The following is a 22825-nucleotide window of genomic DNA, read 5'->3' as shown; positions in this document are numbered from 1 at the left end:
ATTCTGAACCAAAGAAGCGGAAAGACAATTCAGACTCCCATTAATCACACAATAAACCTCTGCTGGAGAGATGAATGTGTCCAAGTCCCTTGTTACTGCTTGTGGTATGGAAATTTGCCGGGGAAACAAAACATCTGACCTACTTTTCTTTTTTTTTTAAGAAGAAGAAGAAATTGGGCAAAGCGGTGTGTGATTTTGTTTGAGACATATTGTCTGAAATTATTTTGTAACCGCATTGGCTACATGGGGAGGAAATCCACTGTTTTATAGTGTGATCTTTTTATGGCTCACAAAGAACATGAATTATAGTCGGCTTTGTTCAAATATAAGAACAGTTCTGTTTATGAAATACACAGCACAGGCCAATCCAAATGAACTACCGCCCATAAGTCAACCATTAGACGCAGAGAAAAAATATATATCATTTGAAGCCTGTTTGGATTTATATCTGCGCGGTTTGGGAGAATACTGTAGGTTAGTGTTTTCTTAAGTTGGACTTGCAAATCAATAGCAGACTCCACAGCTGTTACCTGTGAATGCCCACCTTTGATGCCGGTGCCAGTGTGTGCCTCAGCTTTCATAATGCGCACACACAAATGCACTAAAGTATAAAGAAACTGACTTATAGGTGTTCTGTGTGGGAGGGGAGCCATGTACCTGCGGTCGGGGCTGTCTGCAGTTGTGCATTATGGAAGATATTGCTCATAATGGCCGCACACTGTTGGTCCCTCACACAAGAAATGTTATACAAAGAAAACACAAAGAAGGTTTCTAAAGGTCGACAGTAGCTCATGACCAACTGTCCATAGACGATATTTAACGGAGATCATACACACTAGTTTCGTCAGACTTAGAGAGAAGAGTGTCAGTCTCGATAGGTCATTAATCACAGAGATCTTCCCATATACTGTGCAATTTACAATCTCAAACTCAAATTCACATGTATAGCAGATACGCATGTGCATTGTTGATATACTTAATTGCACAGATGAATCTCTCATTAACTAAGCACACATTTTAGAAGTGATCAAATCTGAACATTTACTAAAGGACAATATGTGAATGGTCTGCTAGGTTTCCACTCTATTACATTAATGCCCACACTGTAGAAACAGTATTCAAGCATCCAATGAGTCAAATGGGGGGAAAAAAATCAAAAAATCATCCAACCCAAAAAGACACTATTCCCTGAGTCAACCATGTGCTGGGATGTATTGTTTTCACTGTGTTTATTCATGCAAAAGTCTGTTCCAGGCTGGTAAAGTAAACAATATCGAATAGATGACTGATTTTCACTGTTCAAAACACCAGATATCTGAGGCAATGATCTTCAATATACACCTAAAAAAACTATTTTACTTTATGTTTTATCAAAGTTCATATGAGAATGATATTGTTTGACGTACAAAATGTGCTTTATCACATATATCACCTGAAAAGCCAATGCATGATTAACATCAAGCAAATGAAGTGGAATTGTTTTTAACATGTTTTAAAGCATGTTGCTCTCTATCACTGTAAACTACCGTAGTATCAGACACGGGGGAGGCCTTTTCCCTGGGGTGGAGATGCTCAGTGTATTTCTGTTAACATAATCTGTAGATCCTGTGGGGCTTTCCTCTTTGCTTCAGGGTTTTAAAGCATTAACTTTCTTTTCATTAAACTCTCATCCACTCTGAATTGCCATAAATATAGAACGGGCAGATGGCTGCATAACCTTTGATGTATCCACTACCTGAATCGCTTGAATGAAATGTACATTTTATTCCTTTGTCCAACCGTAAGACTTTTGTGTATAGTTGGATGTTAAAGCAAATGTAAAATAAAAATAAATCCACACCAAGTCTCATCGAAGAAGCATCCTCAGTTACCTGTGAGCATCCTCTAGACTGGAAGCTAAGCACAGGCGCTGTTACATGTGACTTTGCATTAATGGTTTTCATCTGGCTGGCCGGGACTCAAAAGTGGGTCATGAGACCATTTTTAGGCAAACGCAAGCTTTTCCCAGCAAACATTTTCTACTGAAAATGTATGAAAACATTGCCTACTACTGGTATTACCTTCTTATTCTCAAGCTCAGACATTCGGTTTCTAGACCAGAAGAGGTTCATGTTGGCCTTTGTTCTGTTGAGTTATTTTTATAAGATTAGCTCATCCCAGTGTCTGCTCTTCCACAGCAACAAGAGCAGGACCCGACGAACCTGTACATCTCCAACCTGCCTGTGTCCATGGATGAGCAGGAGCTGGAGAACATGCTGAAGCCCTTCGGTCACGTCATCTCCACGCGGATACTCCGAGACGCCAACGGGCTCAGCAGAGGAGTCGGCTTCGCAAGGTACACAGACCACCACACAGAGAAACCACAACACTGAAACCAGAAGAGAGTATGACGTGGTAAACTACTACTTGTTTGAAGTACTTCTGAAAGTATAGGCCATACTTATGTTACCATATGTTACCATACTCGTAACTGACATTTTGAAGAATATACACGCCATGACCCAAAAAAAAACAACGTGGCCACAAAAACAAAAAGGTTGCACGCTCTAATATTTTCTTGGATCGCCTTTGCACCATTCGCTGTGTCAAAAGATCCAGTGTTACATTCATTTTTCAAGATCTTGTATTGATTTTGGGAGAGTGCGACCACTGCGCAACGCCTTCTCCAGCACATCCCAAATGAAAATGATGTTTCATGCTCTATGAACTCATCTTTCACAATATAACCCGATGAATCCTGGCATTGCCATCAAGAAGAAAGAAAAAAATCCATTGTTGTAATAACCTGGTCATTCACGTTGTTCAGGTCGTACATTGGGCACATTTGTTCCTGAATCTAGACCTGACTAACTGTAGCAACCCTAGATCATTACAGTTAGTTAAATCCAGGTGGCCATGCTTTTTTTTCATTTTTTTGGTCAGGCAGTGTAAATATCACAGCCTTTTACACTGCTGAATAGGGCTGAAACAACTAATCGATTAATCGACAACTAATCGATTACTAAAATAGTTGTCAACTATTCCAGTAATCGATTAATCGTTTTCTAGTAAACACAGACTAAAATTGAGCAAAAAAGACATGACAATTATTTATTTTGGATGAAAACCTACTTTGTTTTTTAAAGTGAGGGTCTGCAGTGTTTTGTACATCGTAAATTTCATAAATATCTGTCTTTGTCTCGTCCAATCAAAGCAGAATTAGCACAAAGAGCCTCCTACAAACGTTTACTTTAAGTTTACTCCATCCACGTGTCCTCAAGCGGCGCCACTTTAGCTTTATGTGATAAAAAAATTGAAAAAAATACAATTTCCATGCACCTTTCACAGCCAAGCGATTAATCGATTAATCGATTAATCGTAAAAATAATCGGTTGATTAATCGATTACCAAAATAATCGTTAGTTGCAGCCCTACTGCTGAAAGGGAAGATCTGCTTCAGTGCTCAACATTGTTTAAAAATAAGTGAACAACTCCCTCAGATGCTGCCCCATACATTTTACTTACCAAAATAGTCTTTTCCCTCTGGTGGTCATCCTCACTCGCCAGACTGTAACCTGTAATAAAAGCACTCCACATAGCTGTACCCTTGGCCTGCTTTTCTCTGCTCTGCCAGTATGATCCTCTCGGTTACAGCGGAGTGTGCCAGTGATTAGGATGCAGTCAGGCTACATTCAGGGTCACTGCTTGTGTTAGCGGAGCATCCAGACCCCGGCACACCTCCTCTACAAAGCCTCCGTCTCGTCACCATTTGTCTCTCCCAACACACGCGTGCGCTGGCTTCTTCCCGCGCCCTGGCAGGCAATTAGTCATTGAGCAGTGATTGGGCGAGGCGAGCTGAATAGGGGGCAGACAAAGCGGACATGACACACAACACATCGGACCGATTGAGGCTTTTAAATAAGGACAAAGCAAACGGAAACCCTCAAAGGAAAAAAAAAAACAACAACTCATTTTTACATTTCGCTGCTCGACACGTACACAGTCATTTCCGGTACGTGTACAAACAGGATGGCGTGGTGTGCGATGTGTGAATTTAACATACTGTATCTGCATAGCGCCATACAGGCACTTATTCATATATCACTTCCTCTTTCTCCCCCTCCCCCCCCCGATAGGATGGAGTCGACGGAAAAGTGCGATGTGGTGATTCAGAATTTCAATGGGAAATTCCTGAAAACTCCTCCAGGCATGACAGGTGGGTGTTGATCTGAGAAACAGCGCTCGATGTTGGCGGTACTCTTTAAGTTTTATAGATAGATGTGTGAGATCCTGTGAAGTATTGGCTCCTTAACAGCACCAATTCCATCAACAGATCCGAAAAAAATGCTGGCATATAGTTACTATTTCTACATCGTTTTTTTTTTTTCAATCTCTTCCAAGCCCAAGTAGTACAATGTTTGGGCCTAAAAAAGTTGGATGCCTTTTCGTTTGTGGTTGTATGGATTCTCCCATAGGTGACTTAGCGCTCAGGCAGCAACACAAGTCGGCCTCTTAAACATTCAAAGGTAAACCGCCGTAAATAGTTTCCATCCCGTGTTGTTATCAAATGCGCTGTAGCTATGAATGTAACTAAGGTTGTAATGGTTTCACATGCACTCAGCAATGGATCGTAATGCGTTCAGGCCCCGGAGTGTCACGCTAATGTAGTAGGTGGAGCATGTGCCCTCTTTGATGTAACGTTAATAGAATCTGATGTTGCCTTGTTGCTCGTGGTTTCTGGTGCTGAGAACATATGGTTTTCTGCATGTACTGCCTACAGAGCGGACCGGCAAGCCCCTTTTTTTTTCTCTATTACACTGTGGTTTTATGAATATTACCTTAGGCTGTATTGTTACGCAGCTGAAATTAAATATGCTGCGCTTGTGAGGCTAGGGTATTCTGTGGCCAATGAATCTATTAGGTCACAACGTATGCATGCAAAGTACTAAGCACATTTTAGGCTCTGGGTATTTATTCGGTTTTCGCAACATTTGACTGCAGTCTGTTCTTTCAGATAGAGCCCCCATTACTTGTGTCTCTGCTGCATTCTGAAAATAGTGTGACTAATATCTTATCCGCTCCATCAATATTGCTCTTCCGTCTCCGTGCCCCGTCTTAGACAACCTTGTGTTGATTTAGAGGAAAGATCCGAGTGATTAATTCCTTAACCAAACAAGACACACATCGGCAAAAAAACACACATGTATGCGACACAGACAGACGTTTCCCCATAGCAACAATCTGCCACAGCCGGTCCCACCAAAAGCCAAGTCTCCTTTTCCTGTACGAAAAACAAAGAGGATTTAGTTGGACTGTAAGAAAAAAAAGGAAACTTCAAAATGCTGTAGGAGTTCTGAATGTACTATATGTCCACATCAAATGGACAAAAGGAAACACTGTCCCTACAATCCATCCTTCAAAGCTGCTGATACACCCCGCCATGAGCTATGTAGTGCCACCACAGTGCAGCGTGCAGACCCTTCGTGCCTAGCTGGGTGAAAGATTGTTTTTGGTTTGGATGTGTGCAGTGTATAGTATGTTCGGGAAGTTAATATTGTCGAATACATGGCTCTGTAACCTTTACTGATCCAAAAAGCCAATTCTTTCTAAAAGTTTTAATTATTAAGAATGATTATCTGTAAAGCACAACAACCAATTTAATAAGTATGAGGCGCTAACGCCATAGATGTATGTTTCTTTGTTGTTATTTCTTGTTAAATTCTTTAGCTGCCATGTTGGACAGACCATGGTGGGTTCAGAACTCATGGAGATAACACCTTCTACCCGACTACACGTCTTAGAAAAGTGCTGACAAAAAGTGTAGTCTGACTGGCCGGGCCAGTAAAAATGGGGACAAGAAAACACACTGTGGAGACAAGAATGTAGAAATTGTGGCTAGAAATGGTTGAACAAAGAAAGGACGGACTGTGGAGAGGAGAAAGAGCTGAGCAGGGGACTAGCAGACTCAAAGTGACAGAATGGTAAAGCAGCAATGGAGATACAGAGCTATCAGATGGAGACTTAGAGAAAAGGAATGGTGCTAGGGAGGGAAAATAGAAAATCAAGGACAGACCGAGCAGGCCCAGTGTCCCAGCAGTATAATTTGGAAGATATAGCACTGTGGATTGGCTCACGCACGCACGCACACACACATGCACACACGCACACATTTAGGCAGTGAAGCGAAACAGACAAAAAAAACTTTAAGCAGGACAATGCATTTGGACACTAAACATGTTATGAAACTATTAGATAACACAGCAGCCTGCACGTACTGTACTGTACTCCATTATTCAACAATAAAGCATTAACTAAAATGCTACTGCTAAAGTGAATTTAGAGACACATTTCCATTTTATTCTTTCATTGGTGCAGAGCAGCAGTTCTCAGAGTGAGGTCCAGGGCTCGCTGGAGGGCATTGCTGGGGGCCCTTGTGTAATGTTTGGATCTAATAAGGGGAAGGTGTAAAGGTGAAGGTGTAAAATACTTGCCCCTCTAGAATAAATTGTGAAACTGCTGCTACTGCTGCGTTAAGTTTGCCTCGTGCTATTAACCATTTATATCAATAGTGAACTTGAAAGTATCGACACTTAACTTCGCTTTGCAGTCTGAAAGTTCATGCTTGTTAATCAGGATCTGTATAAAGGTTTGTGAGATGCAGAAACATGTTGTTCAGTTTAAATGGGTAACAGTAAGGGTTATACACATGCTTGATTTTCATGAATTCATTGATGAATTCATCCATTCACATGAAATGAATTCATCAAGATTATGATGAATTCACCACAATGTTGTGAATTCTGTACAAAAACATGAATTAATCATGATCACAAAGTTCATTTTCAGTTTTAAGGATTCTTTTTTTGCTTAATATTAAGTACAACACTTGACCTCATCATCAGCTAAACCTTATCTTATTCATGATTTCATTATGATTGTGTCACTTATACTAAAGTGATGTCTATATGTTTTTTTCTTCCTTTTAAAACTCCATTCTGTACAGTACAAATGGATCGACCAAAACAACTTGTACTATTTCTGCAGAGACTTACATTCAAGCTTTGGTCCTCAAACTATGGGATTTCATATGGTGCTCGGGGTCATGTGTAGTTTGATACCATTTAGGATATTGGTTCAATAATTTGATTTATGCTTTGGTTCTTAATCTGTATAGACCCTATTTTATGAGAGTGGAATTGTGAAAGATGTTATGATGTTATGTTTTAATTTGTTTCTATGTTGGTCCTCAATGGTCTCAATAATTTCTTAATCAGTTACAAATGAGGAGTGATACTTTTCAGTTACACATAATATAATTTTAAAAAAGAATTGTGTCAATATAGGGTTATTTTGTATAATTTGAAACCATAAACAAAAACCACAAACAAATATGATAAAAACAGCAAATAGTTATGCACTTATTATGCCTATTCACTATGCAATAATTCACAGAAAAACACGTTTTCAAATTGTTTTATCAATACAATAGTCAAATTTGAGGAAATAATAAAAAAAAAACACTTGTTGTGGGGACACAATCATGAGTCATGATGTACATTCATGATCCTCATTATCACGATTAATTGATCACATTTTTCCTCATTTCATGAAGGTTTTGGTGAATTCATGGCATCCTTATAATATCCTCATGATCACGATTAATTACGTGATACTTACGTAGTTGTCATTCAAAAAAACTCACGAAAAAACTGCAGTGCAGAACAAACTGAATAACTGAAACAGAATAAAACAGCAATGGATAAAAGCAACGTTTGCATCACCAAACAGCATGCTAAATAATAAATAAATAAATAAATAAATAAATAAATAAAATAGCTGCTTTCAAATGTGGATACAAATATATGGATTTGCCACAAGTATATGCTCATTTATTGCGCATTAGAAACCTGCTTAGAGTGCAGATTACAGTGAGGTGTCGAACAGTCTTTTCCTGAATAACAGGAATACAAAAAGACACGTTTTAGCCTCCTCTCCAAGTGGATGACCTCTTTATTGGTACAGATATATGGTGCGTCTCAGTTGCCAGGGTCCTGCCCACTGTGACTGATCTCACTGTAAAAAAGGCGTGTCAGGTCTTGTTGACGTCAAACTCATCTGATTTATGCCCCCGTCTGTCTGTGTCAAAGATGGTCCGGCTGATGCTCTCACACCATTACGCTTAGGACAACAGCAGTCGGTATCGAAATTGGTACAAATGTAAGAAATCTGTTGTCAAAAATGTTATCTCTTGATGGTACGCCGGTGGCTTGCGGGTTTCCCTGATTAGTCTGTCCGTCCGCTCTGATGTATTGGCAGGAAAAGGTAATAATTCACACTCTGGCTGTGAGATTAATGTGTGCATTGATCACATGACCGGGGCCTCCATCAACTCTCGTTATGAGGAAGCCCATAGATCGACGGTGTGGCGACTTCTGCCTTTCGTCGTGGCTACTTTCTTCATACAAACTGTACATTGGACACTGACTTTCACTGATATTGTGTGGAAAAAGTGCAGACTTCTTGAATATGAATAATACAAGATGTTGTTGTCCAATCTGGAATAGAGTATTATATTTGCAATTGGCAAATTGTGGCACAGGGTTTTGCACTCTCCCCGTACGACTGGAAGGTCTCACATTTTATTGCTAACATCTTTTTGTCTCGAGACTAACCTTGTTGAATTACTTGATGCTTCCTATAGCTGGTACTTGTCTTGCAGATCCAGCCGTCCAGCCAGGTGTAAATAAAATGCTCACAGTGTGTTTTACTATAGACCATAATTCTGCCGCTCAGTGCTGCTTGTTCGATAATGTCCTGGCTCCCTACCGTGAAGCGCGGAGTCGGTGCCAGTAGGAAGCCCTCCCTATCTTCTCGTAAAGAGCTCATTTGCCACAGAATCAGTATCAGTGTGTCTCATTTCGTCGAGGGCTGATATTTGTGTATTCAAGTTTACTCAGCACGTATCAAGGTAAACAAACAGGCATACCGCCTCTGCAATTTTACACTTGGGGAAATCAACACTGATGTTTTAGACGGGTTTCATGTTTCATTTTCTCCATTGTCATCTTTTTTTCTTACTTAATTTGTCTATTCGTTGAATTCACTTGGGGGAATAATATCATTGTGTGGTCCTATAGCCAGGATAAAACTGAACCACATATTGCAAAAGCTTCTCTCAAAGCACTGACCTAACAATGATGGCTGGTAGGTATTGGCCTATATGGAAGGTATAGCCTCCAGATCGTAAGAGCTAAATCCATTCCTACAAAATGTTGCAATGGGGAAAAATCCTCTAAAACTAAACATGCTGCATATTTTTGTTTCCCTTCATGACCTTTCATCATTACATACTCTGCTCAAGGGCCCGGAATTCTCTCTCAATAACAAAGTATTGAGAGTCTATCTAGTTTTCATACTAATATTTTCTCGACCAAGTTGATCCAGGGAGTGTTTCCAATTCACAGCCTCCACTCCCTTGACCTTTCTGTAGCGTACGGCTAAAGAGCAACTGAGGCTTAGTGCGCACACTATGACGTCACCAGTGCACTTTGTCTAGTGTCACTGCAGCTCAAGTTTCAGTTTTTCTAACACCAAGCCCTTTAGAAGGACAAATGACCATAACGTGTTGGTCGACAAAGATGCAATCATTGCAGTGGTAAAAGACATAGTGCCGTTATCCACATATTATATTCTCAAAATGATTTATGGTAGTGGCTAGATCTATTTTGTAGCCTGTCATATGAACACATCAAATATCAACTTTGCTGCTTTCCAAACTGGTCTAAAACACTACCGTACAGTACAGGTGTGAGTGGCCCACCTGGTTCGTCGAATATTGCATTTTTCCAGCACATTCCCAACATGCTGCATTTATCTGAGCCCTTTCCCCCTGTGCACTCCACCCCCCGTATCCCCCATAGCAGGGATGGATATATTTGTTTCCTTGGCTGGTGTTTTAACAGTTTATATGTCCCCGCTGTGGTCTGCGAAGTCCCACCGCTACAATGAGTGCGAACAGTGTGAGCTCCACGCCTGTCTCCTCACGCCCGGCTACCTGTGTCCACAATCTCGACACCACAAATCCAATTCAGATCGCTATTTTCCACCGAAACACCTTTACACAACGGTACCAGTGGCTTTACTGTCAACATCTCTCACTGTTTTTCTCATCTTCCATGTTCCCTCTTTGCATCTACAGCATATTGAGTTTGTTCCTCGATCCGACAAAAGCCAAGGATCCACGGGGACAACTATGTTCACATTCAGCCCTCGACGTAGTGATAATCGAATAAAGGATTTAAAGCAAATATCAGCAGTATCAGTCTCGACAAATGACTGTGTAAATAGATATTGCAAACACCAACACAGCCTTTGTCCTCTAATCGCTTCTGCCCTTTTCCTTTCCGTTCGGTGCAACTTGTATAAAAAGCAACTTGTAGCCGTAGAAGTCGCATGTCTCCATTTCTGTAGCTATCGACGAGGGTGCTGTTTACGCCCTTAAAGTCTCAATAAACACGTGTTTGAGGAACAAGGATTGCACCGTTTAGACATGGGCAACAAGACGAAGAAAATGGTCGTAGAATTCAGATGCTTATTGTTCCCGCAGGGATATTTTACTCTCTGCATCTGACATCCAGTGCCGCTGTGGCAACCTGTCAAAAGCAGTGGGTGAACTGAGCAGTGCCTAGGGACCTGTCTCCAATTCTTGATCTCGAAATACTTAGCAAATGTGAAGTCAGCCGGTAGGATCAACCCTTTTTGTGCACGTTTTCAAATGAACGTGAAGCGCTCTCAAAAAGCTCAGCGCAAGATCCACATGGAATGAGCGCCACACTGTTCTTGTTTCTGTTCAGTCCATTTCACATTTAATGGACTCCACGAGGGTTGATTGATGTTTGTTTTTGAGAATTATTCGGACATTTGCGTTTCTTTCTATTGTATTGTATTGTGCGATGACAAGGGCTCAGGCCAAAGAAGAGATTCACGGATGCAGTGGAGGACCTGAAGTTTGTTGCAGGGGGATAGGCCGATGATTCATGGTGGCAAAGGGCCTATTGTTGGTTCAGATAAAGTTTATTCACAAAAAAAAGATCAATGGGACAACTGCTAATTGCTTTGTTGTGATTCATCAGCCCGTTTGAGATTGTCACAAGAGGAAGGGAAAGCGCAGGTCAAACTCACAATTAAAAACGTCCTTCTCATTTTAAAGGCCTCTTGTGTGGACCCCGATAGGACGCCGCGTAGAAGCCGAATAATTAATCTAATGCTCTTTCCGAAGACGATCCTCTCTCTCTCTCTCTCTGTTCTCATTGCTTTAGGCTAGCTCAGCACTTCTATAAGATCTCTATATATACTGTAAGTCGGTAGAAATATTCAGGCATTCGTGTTAATATGTGAGTCTTGTCAAGTCCATTAGGAATTCAGACGGCGTTGACATGCATGATATCGCAAATCCGTCACCTCAAGGCGTAATATGTATAATGATAACAATGTAATAATAGCATCAATTTGTGAATGTGGGCTGTAAGTGAAAGGTGTTTTGCATATTTTGAGCCAAACGCTTTGTTCCCAATGGGGCTTTGTGGGAAAAACGCCACAAATAACGTCTGAGTTAAAGAGATTAATGGATTTAACGGGCCAGTAGGTAAAATTGCTTTTATACAATGTCTAATATATTCTTTTTTAAACCAGCTCATATTAAGATGATTTATTAATTGCCAGTGGCTATGTTTTCACCATTCATGGCCCACTGAATCCCTGGCATCCGCTGATCATTTTCCAATATTGAGTAATTATGCCAGTAATGGAAGACATCCCATCCCTCCGAAGGTGAATATTGACAGAAACAACAACGATTTCTTCACTTCTCTAATTTATATTACATAAGAAAAGGACCATTTTGGTATTTCATTGTTAGACATGACGCAGGCTTATTCTAAAAGGGTTGTGTCTCTGTGTGTTGTGTCTGAAACGTAAAATGTAACCGCTGCGGTAATCTAGCATGTCAGATTAGAATGAAGTAATAGGATTAAGCAAAAGGCAATCCAGGCATGTAGCATCAATGTTTAAAAGAAAAATACCCAGGGAGATTTGTCTGCCTTAATAATTTGCATTCATTCAATTCCACAAAACGTTCATCTTAAATTAAAGCTGTTATTAGATTATTTGTAATTATAGATGGCTCAAATTTATGGACATGGGTTGAGCAGGTTTGGTCTCGTTTCAAGCAGAATGGTTAAAGCAGTACTAAGTAACTTGTTGACCTTAATAAATCCTTTTCGTAGTCCCTCTGGGAGTAATACAAGTGTTAATGGGATGATTGGGGGGGCTTTCATCTCTCTCTGGTGTCTCTGGCCAGAAAACCACAATTGCAACTTCGCTGCCTACGCGTTGGAGGCGCCAATACACACTAATGGAATCATGAAGAAGAAGCTAACAGGCTAACGGGCAAAGCTAACTGCGTGCTAGCGCCACTTAAACAGTATTTACACCCAAGTTTCAGTGAAAAAATATATCTCCATTGTGTAATTGGATGTACAATATCCCTCTCTCCCTTTGTTTTTTCTGTCAGCGTAGTATTTACTCTCACAGACAATTAATGAGCACATCTGCAGTGGCGCATATGGCCTCTAGGGGCATGAGTTACTTAGTTCCGCTTTAAGGCAATGTCACAGGATCTTCGTCTTCAAAAGATGTTCAATGCTAGCAATAAAAGATTAGCTCGAAGTTGAGTTATTTGCTTTTTGCTGGATTCCAAGGCCAAAAACGGTCAAGGATTACTTTTTGAGCAATAGTTTGAGAATGTAGCACTGAGCTTGAGGCAAAATGCCTGGAGGGTTACTGGTTTGATCACCTTTGAAAGACATATTGCATCCCTACACCATTGTTGAAACTGGTCACTGTCAAGAGGCTGGTTTGCCAAAACATATAACTATTTTTATTATGATGCAAGTCATATATTTTATGGCGTGTGTTTCTTTAATGGGCCACAGCACTAGTGAATATGTATAAAAGACCTTGATACTGCCCAAGTCCTTGTCAGTCCAGGAATTATTTACTGTCATAATACACTTTTCAAAACATTTGAACTTGAATGAACTTTGAGATGATGCACTCAGGTTATCCCAATGCATCACGCACACGTAATGCAACTAAATCAATACGCAGCGAACAAAATGTTTTTTGATGGACCACATACTTTGACAAAACCCATTTAGACACCTCACTCAGGAGATTACCCATCTGTAAAAGCCTGAACTGTCGGGACCTAAGGACATATATTTCCTTTGTGCATTGAGTGCTATAGATTTGAGTGTGTGCAGAATAGATAATTGCAGGGGGCAGTATAGCAAATTACTGTAATTATCCTACTTTTTAACAATAATGTCCAAGTCACTTTTACATTTAGTTATGCTTTACCTCAGCCCATACAAGCAAACAATCTCTTATGCCCATTTGCTCCCAGGACTCTGAAACCTTACCTTACCAAATTTCACACCTGCTTCACCAACTAAATGATTGCGGCCAGAACTGGAAGTAAATATAAGGTGCTTCACAACAGTGCAAAAGTATTGATCGAGGAATCAGAAAGTTGCCAATTCGATCTCAGCCTGAGCGCATACTGTGTTTCTGTCCTATATCCCCATTGGCCACTCCAGTAAAAGTAATGTTGCTGTTGTGACTGGAAGAAGATTCAGCGTAAGAAAAATCTGCCCAATCACCCTATGTCTGGTCCGCGATGGCAACTTCTGATGAAACAAGAAGGTCTCAAACTGGTTGTGGGTAAATGTCTGGAAAATAAGGAAACAATGAATTACAGAGGTCTCGCCGTGCACGTTCTTATCGAGACAAAAACAAAGCTTAACCTATCCCTTACAAAGCGATGTAAAATGGAATATGCTCACAGACCTTTTTAATCAGCCTTCCTTTTCCTATTTGTTTCATTGATCTATACTGTATGTTTTCACTTCCGCTGCTGTGAAACCGTTGCCTGCTTTGCTCTTGCTCTTTCACTCACTCTTGATTCTTTTTGCTGCGGTGAAAGAGGATACAGGTAATTAGTCCGCTCTTTTATGAAACATTTAGTACCGCTATTAAAGGAGCTTGTAAGAGGTCTTTCATAACATGAGGAGGCTCACCAATATCAGGGTCAAGTGTGTAAGAAGAGAACTTGAGTTGAATAGATCTCTTGTTGACACTGTCTTTCACAGACTGTAATTACAAGTCAGGGCTCAAGATGGTCTTCCACTTTACCACCTGCTTTTTGAAATGGCCTTTTTTGTATTAAAGTGGGCTCTGTAGAAATAAATAAGAAAATGAAATGAACAGGACTGAGTTTAAGACTGGCTCTGTAAGTCAACCTTGTATGGAGTGTAACCTTGTATGGAGCCTGTATCATTTCCATCACTGATTTGTTATGGTTCCCTCTAGCTGTAACTGTCTACTGTATTTGACTCAGTATAAGATGCTGCAAGTGCTGGAATAATATCCATTTTGCCTAGAAATGCACCAACTTTTTTGCTTCCGATACCGATACTGGGGGTTTGTGTGTCTGCCGAAATCTGATATAAACTGATACCAAGAGACTAGAGAAGAGAGATGTAGTTACTGTGAATGAAAAAAATGGTCCTCTTTTCTCCAGTGTGAGATCAATAAAGTCTAATTTTCTCTTGCAAACAAGATGTTATCAATTGTAGGCTAACTATTAAACTGTAATGGGAAAACATTAACCAAGAATAACTGGATTTTTCGACATGAGAGATATGAGAGCTATTAATTTGGTTACATTATGAACAGCTCACATAAATTGATCTGATCACTACAACTTGTGCATAACAAATATGTTAGATCAGTTATGCAAGTTAACAGCATTAATACAAACAGAATTTATTTATTAGGCTACTTTAGGTGATCAAATCAGAGTTTCTGTCCCAGACTTGATTAGTTGACGTTAGCGTTAGCATGTTGCCGCTAGCTTTAGCATGCTGTTGCTAGCCGCGGAATTTTGATAGCCACTTCGATTTAATTGGTGAAAGTTGTGTTTTTAAAGCGGTGAGAGCCAAAACTGGTGACAGTTCGGTATCAGTTGTAGCCAATAGAGTTCGGGAAATTCCACAGTTACCATGGAGATCCGCCATCTTTGCAGCTGTTAGCATACATTTCCATTGACTAACATTAGCTAAAAACAGTATAAAAAGTGGAGAAAAAAGCCATGGAACAACTCCTTTACCTGCTGAGTCACTGCTGGTAAATACATCTAACACACTGCGGTGTCCAAGTGTTTTAATGTGAACAATAACTCCAGTATTTTAACTTTTAAAATGTTTACAATTAGTTAGTTACATTAGTTTACAATTGGTGCTAATCCCATAATGCTTAGCGATTTGACATCACATTCCCGAGCTCTATAACCAATAGTGCCATAGTGCTAACAGTGATATTTGCTTTAAACGCTTTTTACTTTTATGCAATCCGGTTCATTTATTCTATTTGATATACAACTGATGGGGACAAAAATGAATAATACCGCCTCAAAGCAATATTTTATGCGCTCTGTTCTTTTGCATTTCAGTGCCAGAAATCACTTCTGACTGTCGACCGTCTGACTCCATAATCCATCCACCAACATCTTATCTCTGCTCTGGGTCTGGCTCATGTTTGGATAACAATACTTCTGATTTTGTTTGTTGACTCGGGCAGATGCTTAAGCGTTTCCCAGAAATAAAGGGCATTATTCACGCTCCCCTGCTCTCGAACAAATTGTACTGATATGCTATTAAATCCAATAAACCAACGCGCAACAAGAACTTTTTTTTTTTTTTTTCCTTTAAAGCAAAATCCGTCTTCCTCCTGTTTGGTCTGCAGCCTGTAGCATCAGCGATTGCAGTTGTTCAGGTTTATGCCCAGGTTTGTTCAACTTTGTGCGGGAGGTCACGGTCATCTAATCCAATTTGTAATCAAGGTTTTCTTTTTCCCCGAAGTCCAAAGAAGCTGTTGTCTTTGCAATCACACTGACAGCCTCGGGTCAAGCCGACTTATTTAGCGTAGGAACGTTCCCCCACCCCCACCCCTCTGCCCCCATTTTTAACTCGACCTGAAGTTCTCTGATGACTAGCCAGTGGCATTGTTTTCCTGGCTGTAGAGAGTTGCAGAGATGCCAAGATGATTTTTGTCGTATCAGGATTTCACCATAGATAAATGGAAGAGACTTGCGTACTTTTTGAACTTATGCACAGCCCAGCATTTTACCATATTATCTTTTTTAAACATTCCTCCTAATGCATGAAGTGGAACATTTTGCAGTCATTAATCTGATGAATCCTTCTGTGTTTGTCCTTGTGTTGTGGGCAGCCCCTGCAGAGCCACTGCTGTGTAAGTTTGCTGACGGAGGCCAGAAGAAGAGGCAGACACAGGTCAAATATCCCCAAAATGGGCGACCGTGGACAAGGGACGGAGAGGTGAGACTCGTGTGCATTTAATCATCACACTCAAGCATAGTCATAAGTCATAAACACCCAGATCTTTCAGTGCATATATTCAATAATGACACAACAAAAACTACTTATTTTACAATTCTAGCTAAAGCTAACTCTGCCACTACACCCCCATGGCACATCAGTACATAATACTTTTCTGATCTGTCTTTGTAGCAGTACTTAAATGCGCACAATACTCTCTTGACTACAGTAGTTACAATTAAAGTGTCACTGGCTGTACTGCCCACACCTCTGCGGACATTATTGTATTGTAGCTGGCACCGAAAACCCCATTTGTACATTTAAAAACCATGTTCTGCCTGACATTATGCCCATTTTACATTTTATAACAAAGCTTTTGAGGCCTGACAGGGCTCCCTGCGGGGTCATTATCAGGATTCATTTCCAATAACTCAGTGCGTGCCAAATCGGAGATGCCTCTGACAGGATAAAAGCTGGCAAATATTAAGGTTGTTAAATGTAAAATATAAGGTTTCTGCAAGACCCCAAAGCCAAGTTGTTTTTTCCTTTTGTTGAAACTCCCACCTCCAGTCTGTCATGTGCGACTGAAATGAAAGCAGATTGGAAGCAGATTGACTGTTGCACAATGCATACAGTTCACGAGTTGCTGGTGTTGATACCAAAGCTTTAATTTACAGAACAAGGGAAAGTGAATAATAACGTTGCCACCCACACGACGAGTGCACTTTCAAACAATTTCCCAACATTGAAATTCCTGGAGCTCGAGCCAGCACCGAGTGGAGAAAGTGAAATGAAACAGAACCGGCTTGTAATGGAGGTTTTGTAATAACAACAGGAAGACGCCACAGTGGTGCACATGTGTTAATCAGATACAGCATTTTATTGAGTGTGGTTTATTGTACACTTATGAACAAAGCCAATTATGCGTAATTTAAAGGGCATTATAGGTTAGAATACTCATTTCACAAGAGCAAGCTTAACACAAATACAAGAGTTTTCACTGGTTTCACATTAAACCTGATGTTTATTATTTTACATTCTTGCACAGAATTGACCGTTGTAAATCCATAACTGTTGTGTTTGCACACCAGCAAACACAAGTGGAGCAAAAGGCAAGTGCAGTTGAGTTCATGGGAACTCAATATGCAAAACAGGCCGATTTTGTCCGCATGCGCAAAATTTAAGGCGGAGAAAATGCAAATGATATTGTTTGGCAGGTTTTGTCGTATTTATCACAAATGCACAGCATAAAACTGCACAAAACTTTTGTGCAGGATAAAATAATGCTGATACGGCGTTAAAAACATTTTCAAATGTTTGTATCTGGCTCATTTACGAAGACAAAATGATACTTGTGTTGTTTCAAGGGTGTATGGGGTTATAAAGAAAGTACATGTTGCCTGCGCGAGTCTTTTGCTTTGCCTCTTGTCCTAATTCCAATGAACTGGAGCGATTCACAACAGCTGTCCACGAAACGGCTTTCAGGGTCTGTCCTGCGTCCTTTTAAGTCCTTATGCCCAGGTTCCACGTACGGCGTGATGATGATACTGAAGGAGACACGACTCGTGTTCCGCTGTTCATTTGTTCCTTTCATTACCGGGCGTCTCCAATGTGCGAGCCGTGCTGTCCGTCCGCAGCCACTGCTCATGCAGTAGACTCATTTACATATCACATTTGCAGCACTAATAAAACGAGCAGTATAAATCAGGTGAAACTTTCCCACAAAATACACAAATGCTAATTTTGAGCTCTACTCGCAATTTAGCACCTGGCTTCGTAAAGTGTTCTTTCTGACACAATATACAGTATTCCCCTAATCAGCTCTGAAAGAGTATTTTGTAGAGAAAAAGCAAACACTGCTGCAAAGTTCAATATCAGGGCACACTTTCAACTCATGCGCCAATTTGGAAAGCAGAGCCCTGTGTGGAACAAGTACAAATGACTATTGCGTGTGGAGGCAGGCTGGATAAAGGGAAGATGGAGAATAATAAAGATGTGTAGACTTACAAAACTACTGTTTGCTTCAATTTGGTTTGAGGCTTGCCAGGAGGCAGTTACTGTAAGTAGTGATCACTTTGAAGCAAAAAGAAACATGACATGATTCAAGAGGTTAACTCAAGTCATATTTTAGATTATGTTTTTATTGACTGAGAAGCGACAGTGGTAACTTTCTGATACAACAATGTGACAAGCAAAGCTGTCAACAATAACAGCGGCACTATGTCAGGGAAGATGCAAATTGTCTTGTCTCCAGAAGTATCAGAAACACAGACAGCCATGAAGTATTTACTCTCCATTTCTGTCATTGTTGCAAGTGCGAATAAATCCACAAGCACATTCCAACTTGTAATGTTGAGTGTTGCTTGACTAAAGTTCTTTTGGACACACAATGTTCCAAGTGACAGGGCAGATGTTCTCTGTGACAACATGCGCCAATTTGAGTTTGACAGAGTGGTATAATATGCCTCTCCCACGAACTGTTCACACACAATGGTACAGCAGCTAACAGATTATGATCACTGTTATTGTTTATATCTTTGTGTAATTTATTTAATTGTCCATTGGTGATTCACACACAATGGTACAGCAGCTAACAGATTATGATCACTGTTTTTGTTTATATCTTTGTGTAATGTATTTAATTGTCCATTACATAATATGTTTCTGCTTTTAAGTCTGAGGGGGAAATGGTAACAGATTTCTTCATTTATTTGTGTTCAGAGTGGCATGGCATTGACGTACGATCCCTCTGCTATTCAGAACGGGTAAGTTTTAATATCTCTTCTTTCAGACTTTTTGGAGTTGTTGTTGTCTTTCCCTTACTATTTTACTTACAGCTACTTAGCACCCAGACTCTGGCTTGCATACCTTGCACAGATGTCCACACCTGCACATCAGCACTTCCCTGCAGACAAGCACCTGCATGCAAATGAACAGACCACACACACACACACACACACACACACACACACACCCTCTGTTTGCCCTACTCTCACTCTGTCATGTGACCTGTGCAGCCCGTTAGCATAGCGTCGTCAGATGATGCTACTCATTGCTAAGGGATGGAGCCGGTAGGTGTGTTGCAGTGGTGCTGTAAGACTTTCGTCAGCCCAGGCTATCTGCAGAGCTGCCTGCCTGAATGCATGGGCTGTCTGGGAGTTTCGGGGGGGAAATTGGAGATTGGTTCTGTCTGCTAGGAACGCTGCTGGTGATGCGGTCCCTGAAGACACTTTCCTCCAGCGCTGCTCCTCCTTTTGGCTCAATACTCCTTCCCTTTTGTATCAAATTCCTCCCCAGGCTCTCTTGTTCTTCCATGGGTTCACTTAACCTTCTAAACCCTTGGCCTGCCTGTTCTCATTTGAATTATTTTGTTTTTTCTTCTCAAAAACAATCTGTCTGCTTAAATGTTGCACAATAGAAGAAAACAAAAAAATACAAAAAAACATCATATTTGTAATAATATTTGGTTGCTTAATCCAGCCACAAGAGGGGCTCAGTGCATGGACACATGATTAGGATAGGGAAGGACATGTGGCTTAACCTCCTAGCCCCCACCTAAACCGAGCACATTTTCTCCAGTTTGGCATTACCCAAAGCTTATTGTAAAAAGTGTCAGAATAGCAATGAAAACAAGGATGAAAACGCAGCAAAAATGTGACCAAAAAGCAACAAGAGAGCAACAATAACATGGCAACAACATAAAGGTGACAAAACTGTGTCAAAAACCTGTCAAAAACATGACAAAAAAGCACCAAAAAGAGACGAAAACACAACAAAAAAAGCAAAAGAGCGACAAAAATTAGGCAGCAACGAAAGAGTGACAAAAATGTGCCAGAAAAGCATCAATAACACAACAAAAGAGCGCCAAAAATATGAGAGAAATGTGACATATGACAAAAAAGCAACAAATAAAACTACCAAAACACAACAAAAAAAGACATAAAAAGAGACTAAAACATGACAAACATGTGACAAAGCCACGCCAACAAAAAAGTTACAGTTTTCTTTCAAATGAGGCATTGCACTGTAGTTTTCCAGTCAAGAAGCTTTTAGATGGGATGATGACAGTGCAACACAATGGGAAAGCTAGAACTAAAAGCCTTAAAAGACTTGCTTCTGTTCATGATGTCTATATTCTGTAGTTCTATTGTAGCCCTGTGCAGACCACTTCTGCATGCTGATATAGACTCACCAATAATAAACTGGGTGTTTGCATGGCTTAAGCCCTCTCTGACCTCTTTTTTTTCCCGAGGTCAACCTAAGCTCCTTCCGGCACAGCACTAAATTACTGTGAAATGCTAATGCAGCTAATTAGAGAAGCAAAACGCATGGAGGCAGCTCTTGAATAGAAAGCAGGGGCCGGATGAGGTCAGGACGAGGGCAAAGTCAGGAATAAAGTCGGTGCAAGGAGAAGGGAAGGGTACGAATCAATTACAGCTCCACAAACCTGGACAGATGGCTGCTTGGATCGGATGCCAATCTGATATTAGGGGTGATACTGGGGGTAACAGAGTCCTCACTGGCCAAACTGATTGTTCTGTCAATGTCATACTGGAGCGTGCAAAACTTTCAGGGAGGTGAGGGAAGTGCTACTATTGAAGAGTGTTTCAAATCGATTCAATTTCTATTATCAACTATGAGAAGCCTCTCTTTTTTATTTCATTTCATTAAATACTGTACTTTAGATAAACCATACTGTAACTCGTACAAGAATGTTGAATTGTTGTATTAAACTCTTAAACCCCCACCTGAACCGAGCACACTTTCCCCAGTTTGGCATCACCCAAATCTGAAAGCTTCTGAAAAAGGCGTCAAAATAGAGACGAAAAAGAGGATGAAAATGCAATAAAAATGTGCCAGAAAAGCAACAATAACACAACAAAAAAGTGACAAGAGCAACAACGAAAAACTACAAAAACAAGCTACATAAAAAGAAACCAAAACATGACCCAAAAAAAAATCGCTTTTTCGTTCAAATGAGGCATTACACTGTTGCTTTCCAATCGAGACGTTTTTAGATTTGGGTAAAGCCGAACTTGGGACAATGTGCTCGGTTACGGTGGGGGTTAAGAGGTTAACTATGCTCACTAACCTTAAAGGAATAGGCCACCGTTTTTCCATACTGAGACATGTTCTTACCTTAGCTTAGACGAGTTGATGTGTACCTGTCTGGTCTTTATGCGTGCACTCAGTCACGCAAAAACATGTTGTTTGCATTTAGCCTCTCCTCCTCCAAACGGGGGTCCATGATGACCTAATACCTGAGGAGCACTTGGACTTGTACCAGACAGGTACACATCAACTCATCTAAGCTAAGGAAAGAACAAATCTCAGTTTGCAAAAATGGTGGCCTATTCCTTTAATAACGTGGTCGAGTTTTTATTGTGATAAACACAGTACATGTTGCAGCCTAAAAGAAAGTAGATTCCCAGAAAAGAAAGTCAGGTTTGGACATTGCAAAGGCGGGAAATGCATTTGAAGTTCTTCCCGCAGGTCATGGAACAAACTGTTGTAGCGCATGATATTTTGCTCCCCCATTTGTACTGTACTTACTTCACTTGCTTGCAGTTCTTTGCCGTTTGTATTCCCATCCCTGTTCCATCGTCTGCCCTCTTCTGCCCCACGCATACCGACACACACATTTTAGCATGCTAACCCACATTTCTCTGCTGAAAAGTCATTGAGGTCAGCACTAAATCATTGGCTAATTTTTTCAGGGCAAACTCCTGACAGTGCGGCGAGGTCACACCAGGGACCGCCGAAGAGGTTTTAAATTCAATCTGCTAGTAATGTTCTGGTTGCAATTACATGTTTAGCGTATTGTTTAAAGAGCTCGTAGCACAGTCGCTATTGACAGCCCGCTGCTCGGGGCTAATAGCCTCCATCAATAACCTTGGATCTGTCCTCTACGTACTATCCCTCTCTCTCAATGCACATCAGTCTAATGAAAAATACAATAAACACAATCAGAGGAGCATATTGAATAACCGGGCCCGTGTGCGCTCATTTGTATTCATCACTGAATAATACAGTATTTCTAATGCAAGTCATATATCCATTGTGTAGTCAAAAGTCAGATCCATACTGCTTTATGAAGGTGATTCAGGTCTTGTCACTAATCATCAATTTGACAAGGACCTGTTTTTCACAGGGATTTGAATTGCTAACATGGTTAAACGGTTCAAATGACTCCTACTTTCGATGACTCCTGATCGAAAGTATGTTTGGGGTAAATTATTTGACCAGATTTTTAAAGTCCATTCTACAGTTTGTAAAGTTAGTTTTGCACTCAATTTCCCTTATAGATCAATCCGTTTGTCACGTAAATACTTCTCTTATTCTTGGGGTACTTTTTAAAAAACTATCTATATCTAGATTGAGGGTCTTGA

General features: G+C 40.5%; 1 protein-coding gene across 1 annotated transcript in view; it reads left to right on the top strand.

The window, feature by feature from the left end:
* The window catches only part of LOC306967224 (RNA-binding motif, single-stranded-interacting protein 3-like), a 130312-nt gene that overhangs the window by 90222 nt on the left and 17265 nt on the right, over positions 1 to 22825 (top strand). Inside the window, exons 5-8 of the mRNA XM_079562154.1 lie at positions 2178 to 2335; positions 4116 to 4195; positions 16330 to 16436; positions 19158 to 19201. Coding sequence (XP_079418280.1) covers positions 2178 to 2335; positions 4116 to 4195; positions 16330 to 16436; positions 19158 to 19201 — 389 coding nt within the window. The remainder of the gene's footprint in view (positions 1 to 2177; positions 2336 to 4115; positions 4196 to 16329; positions 16437 to 19157; positions 19202 to 22825) is intronic.

This window comes from Gobius niger, assembly GCF_951799975.1.
Source record: "Gobius niger genome assembly, chromosome: 8".
In the NCBI taxonomy this organism is placed as follows: Eukaryota; Metazoa; Chordata; class Actinopteri; order Gobiiformes; family Gobiidae; genus Gobius; species Gobius niger.
Note: the sequence above shows the minus strand (reverse complement) of the source record. Positions and strands in the feature narration are given on the sequence as shown.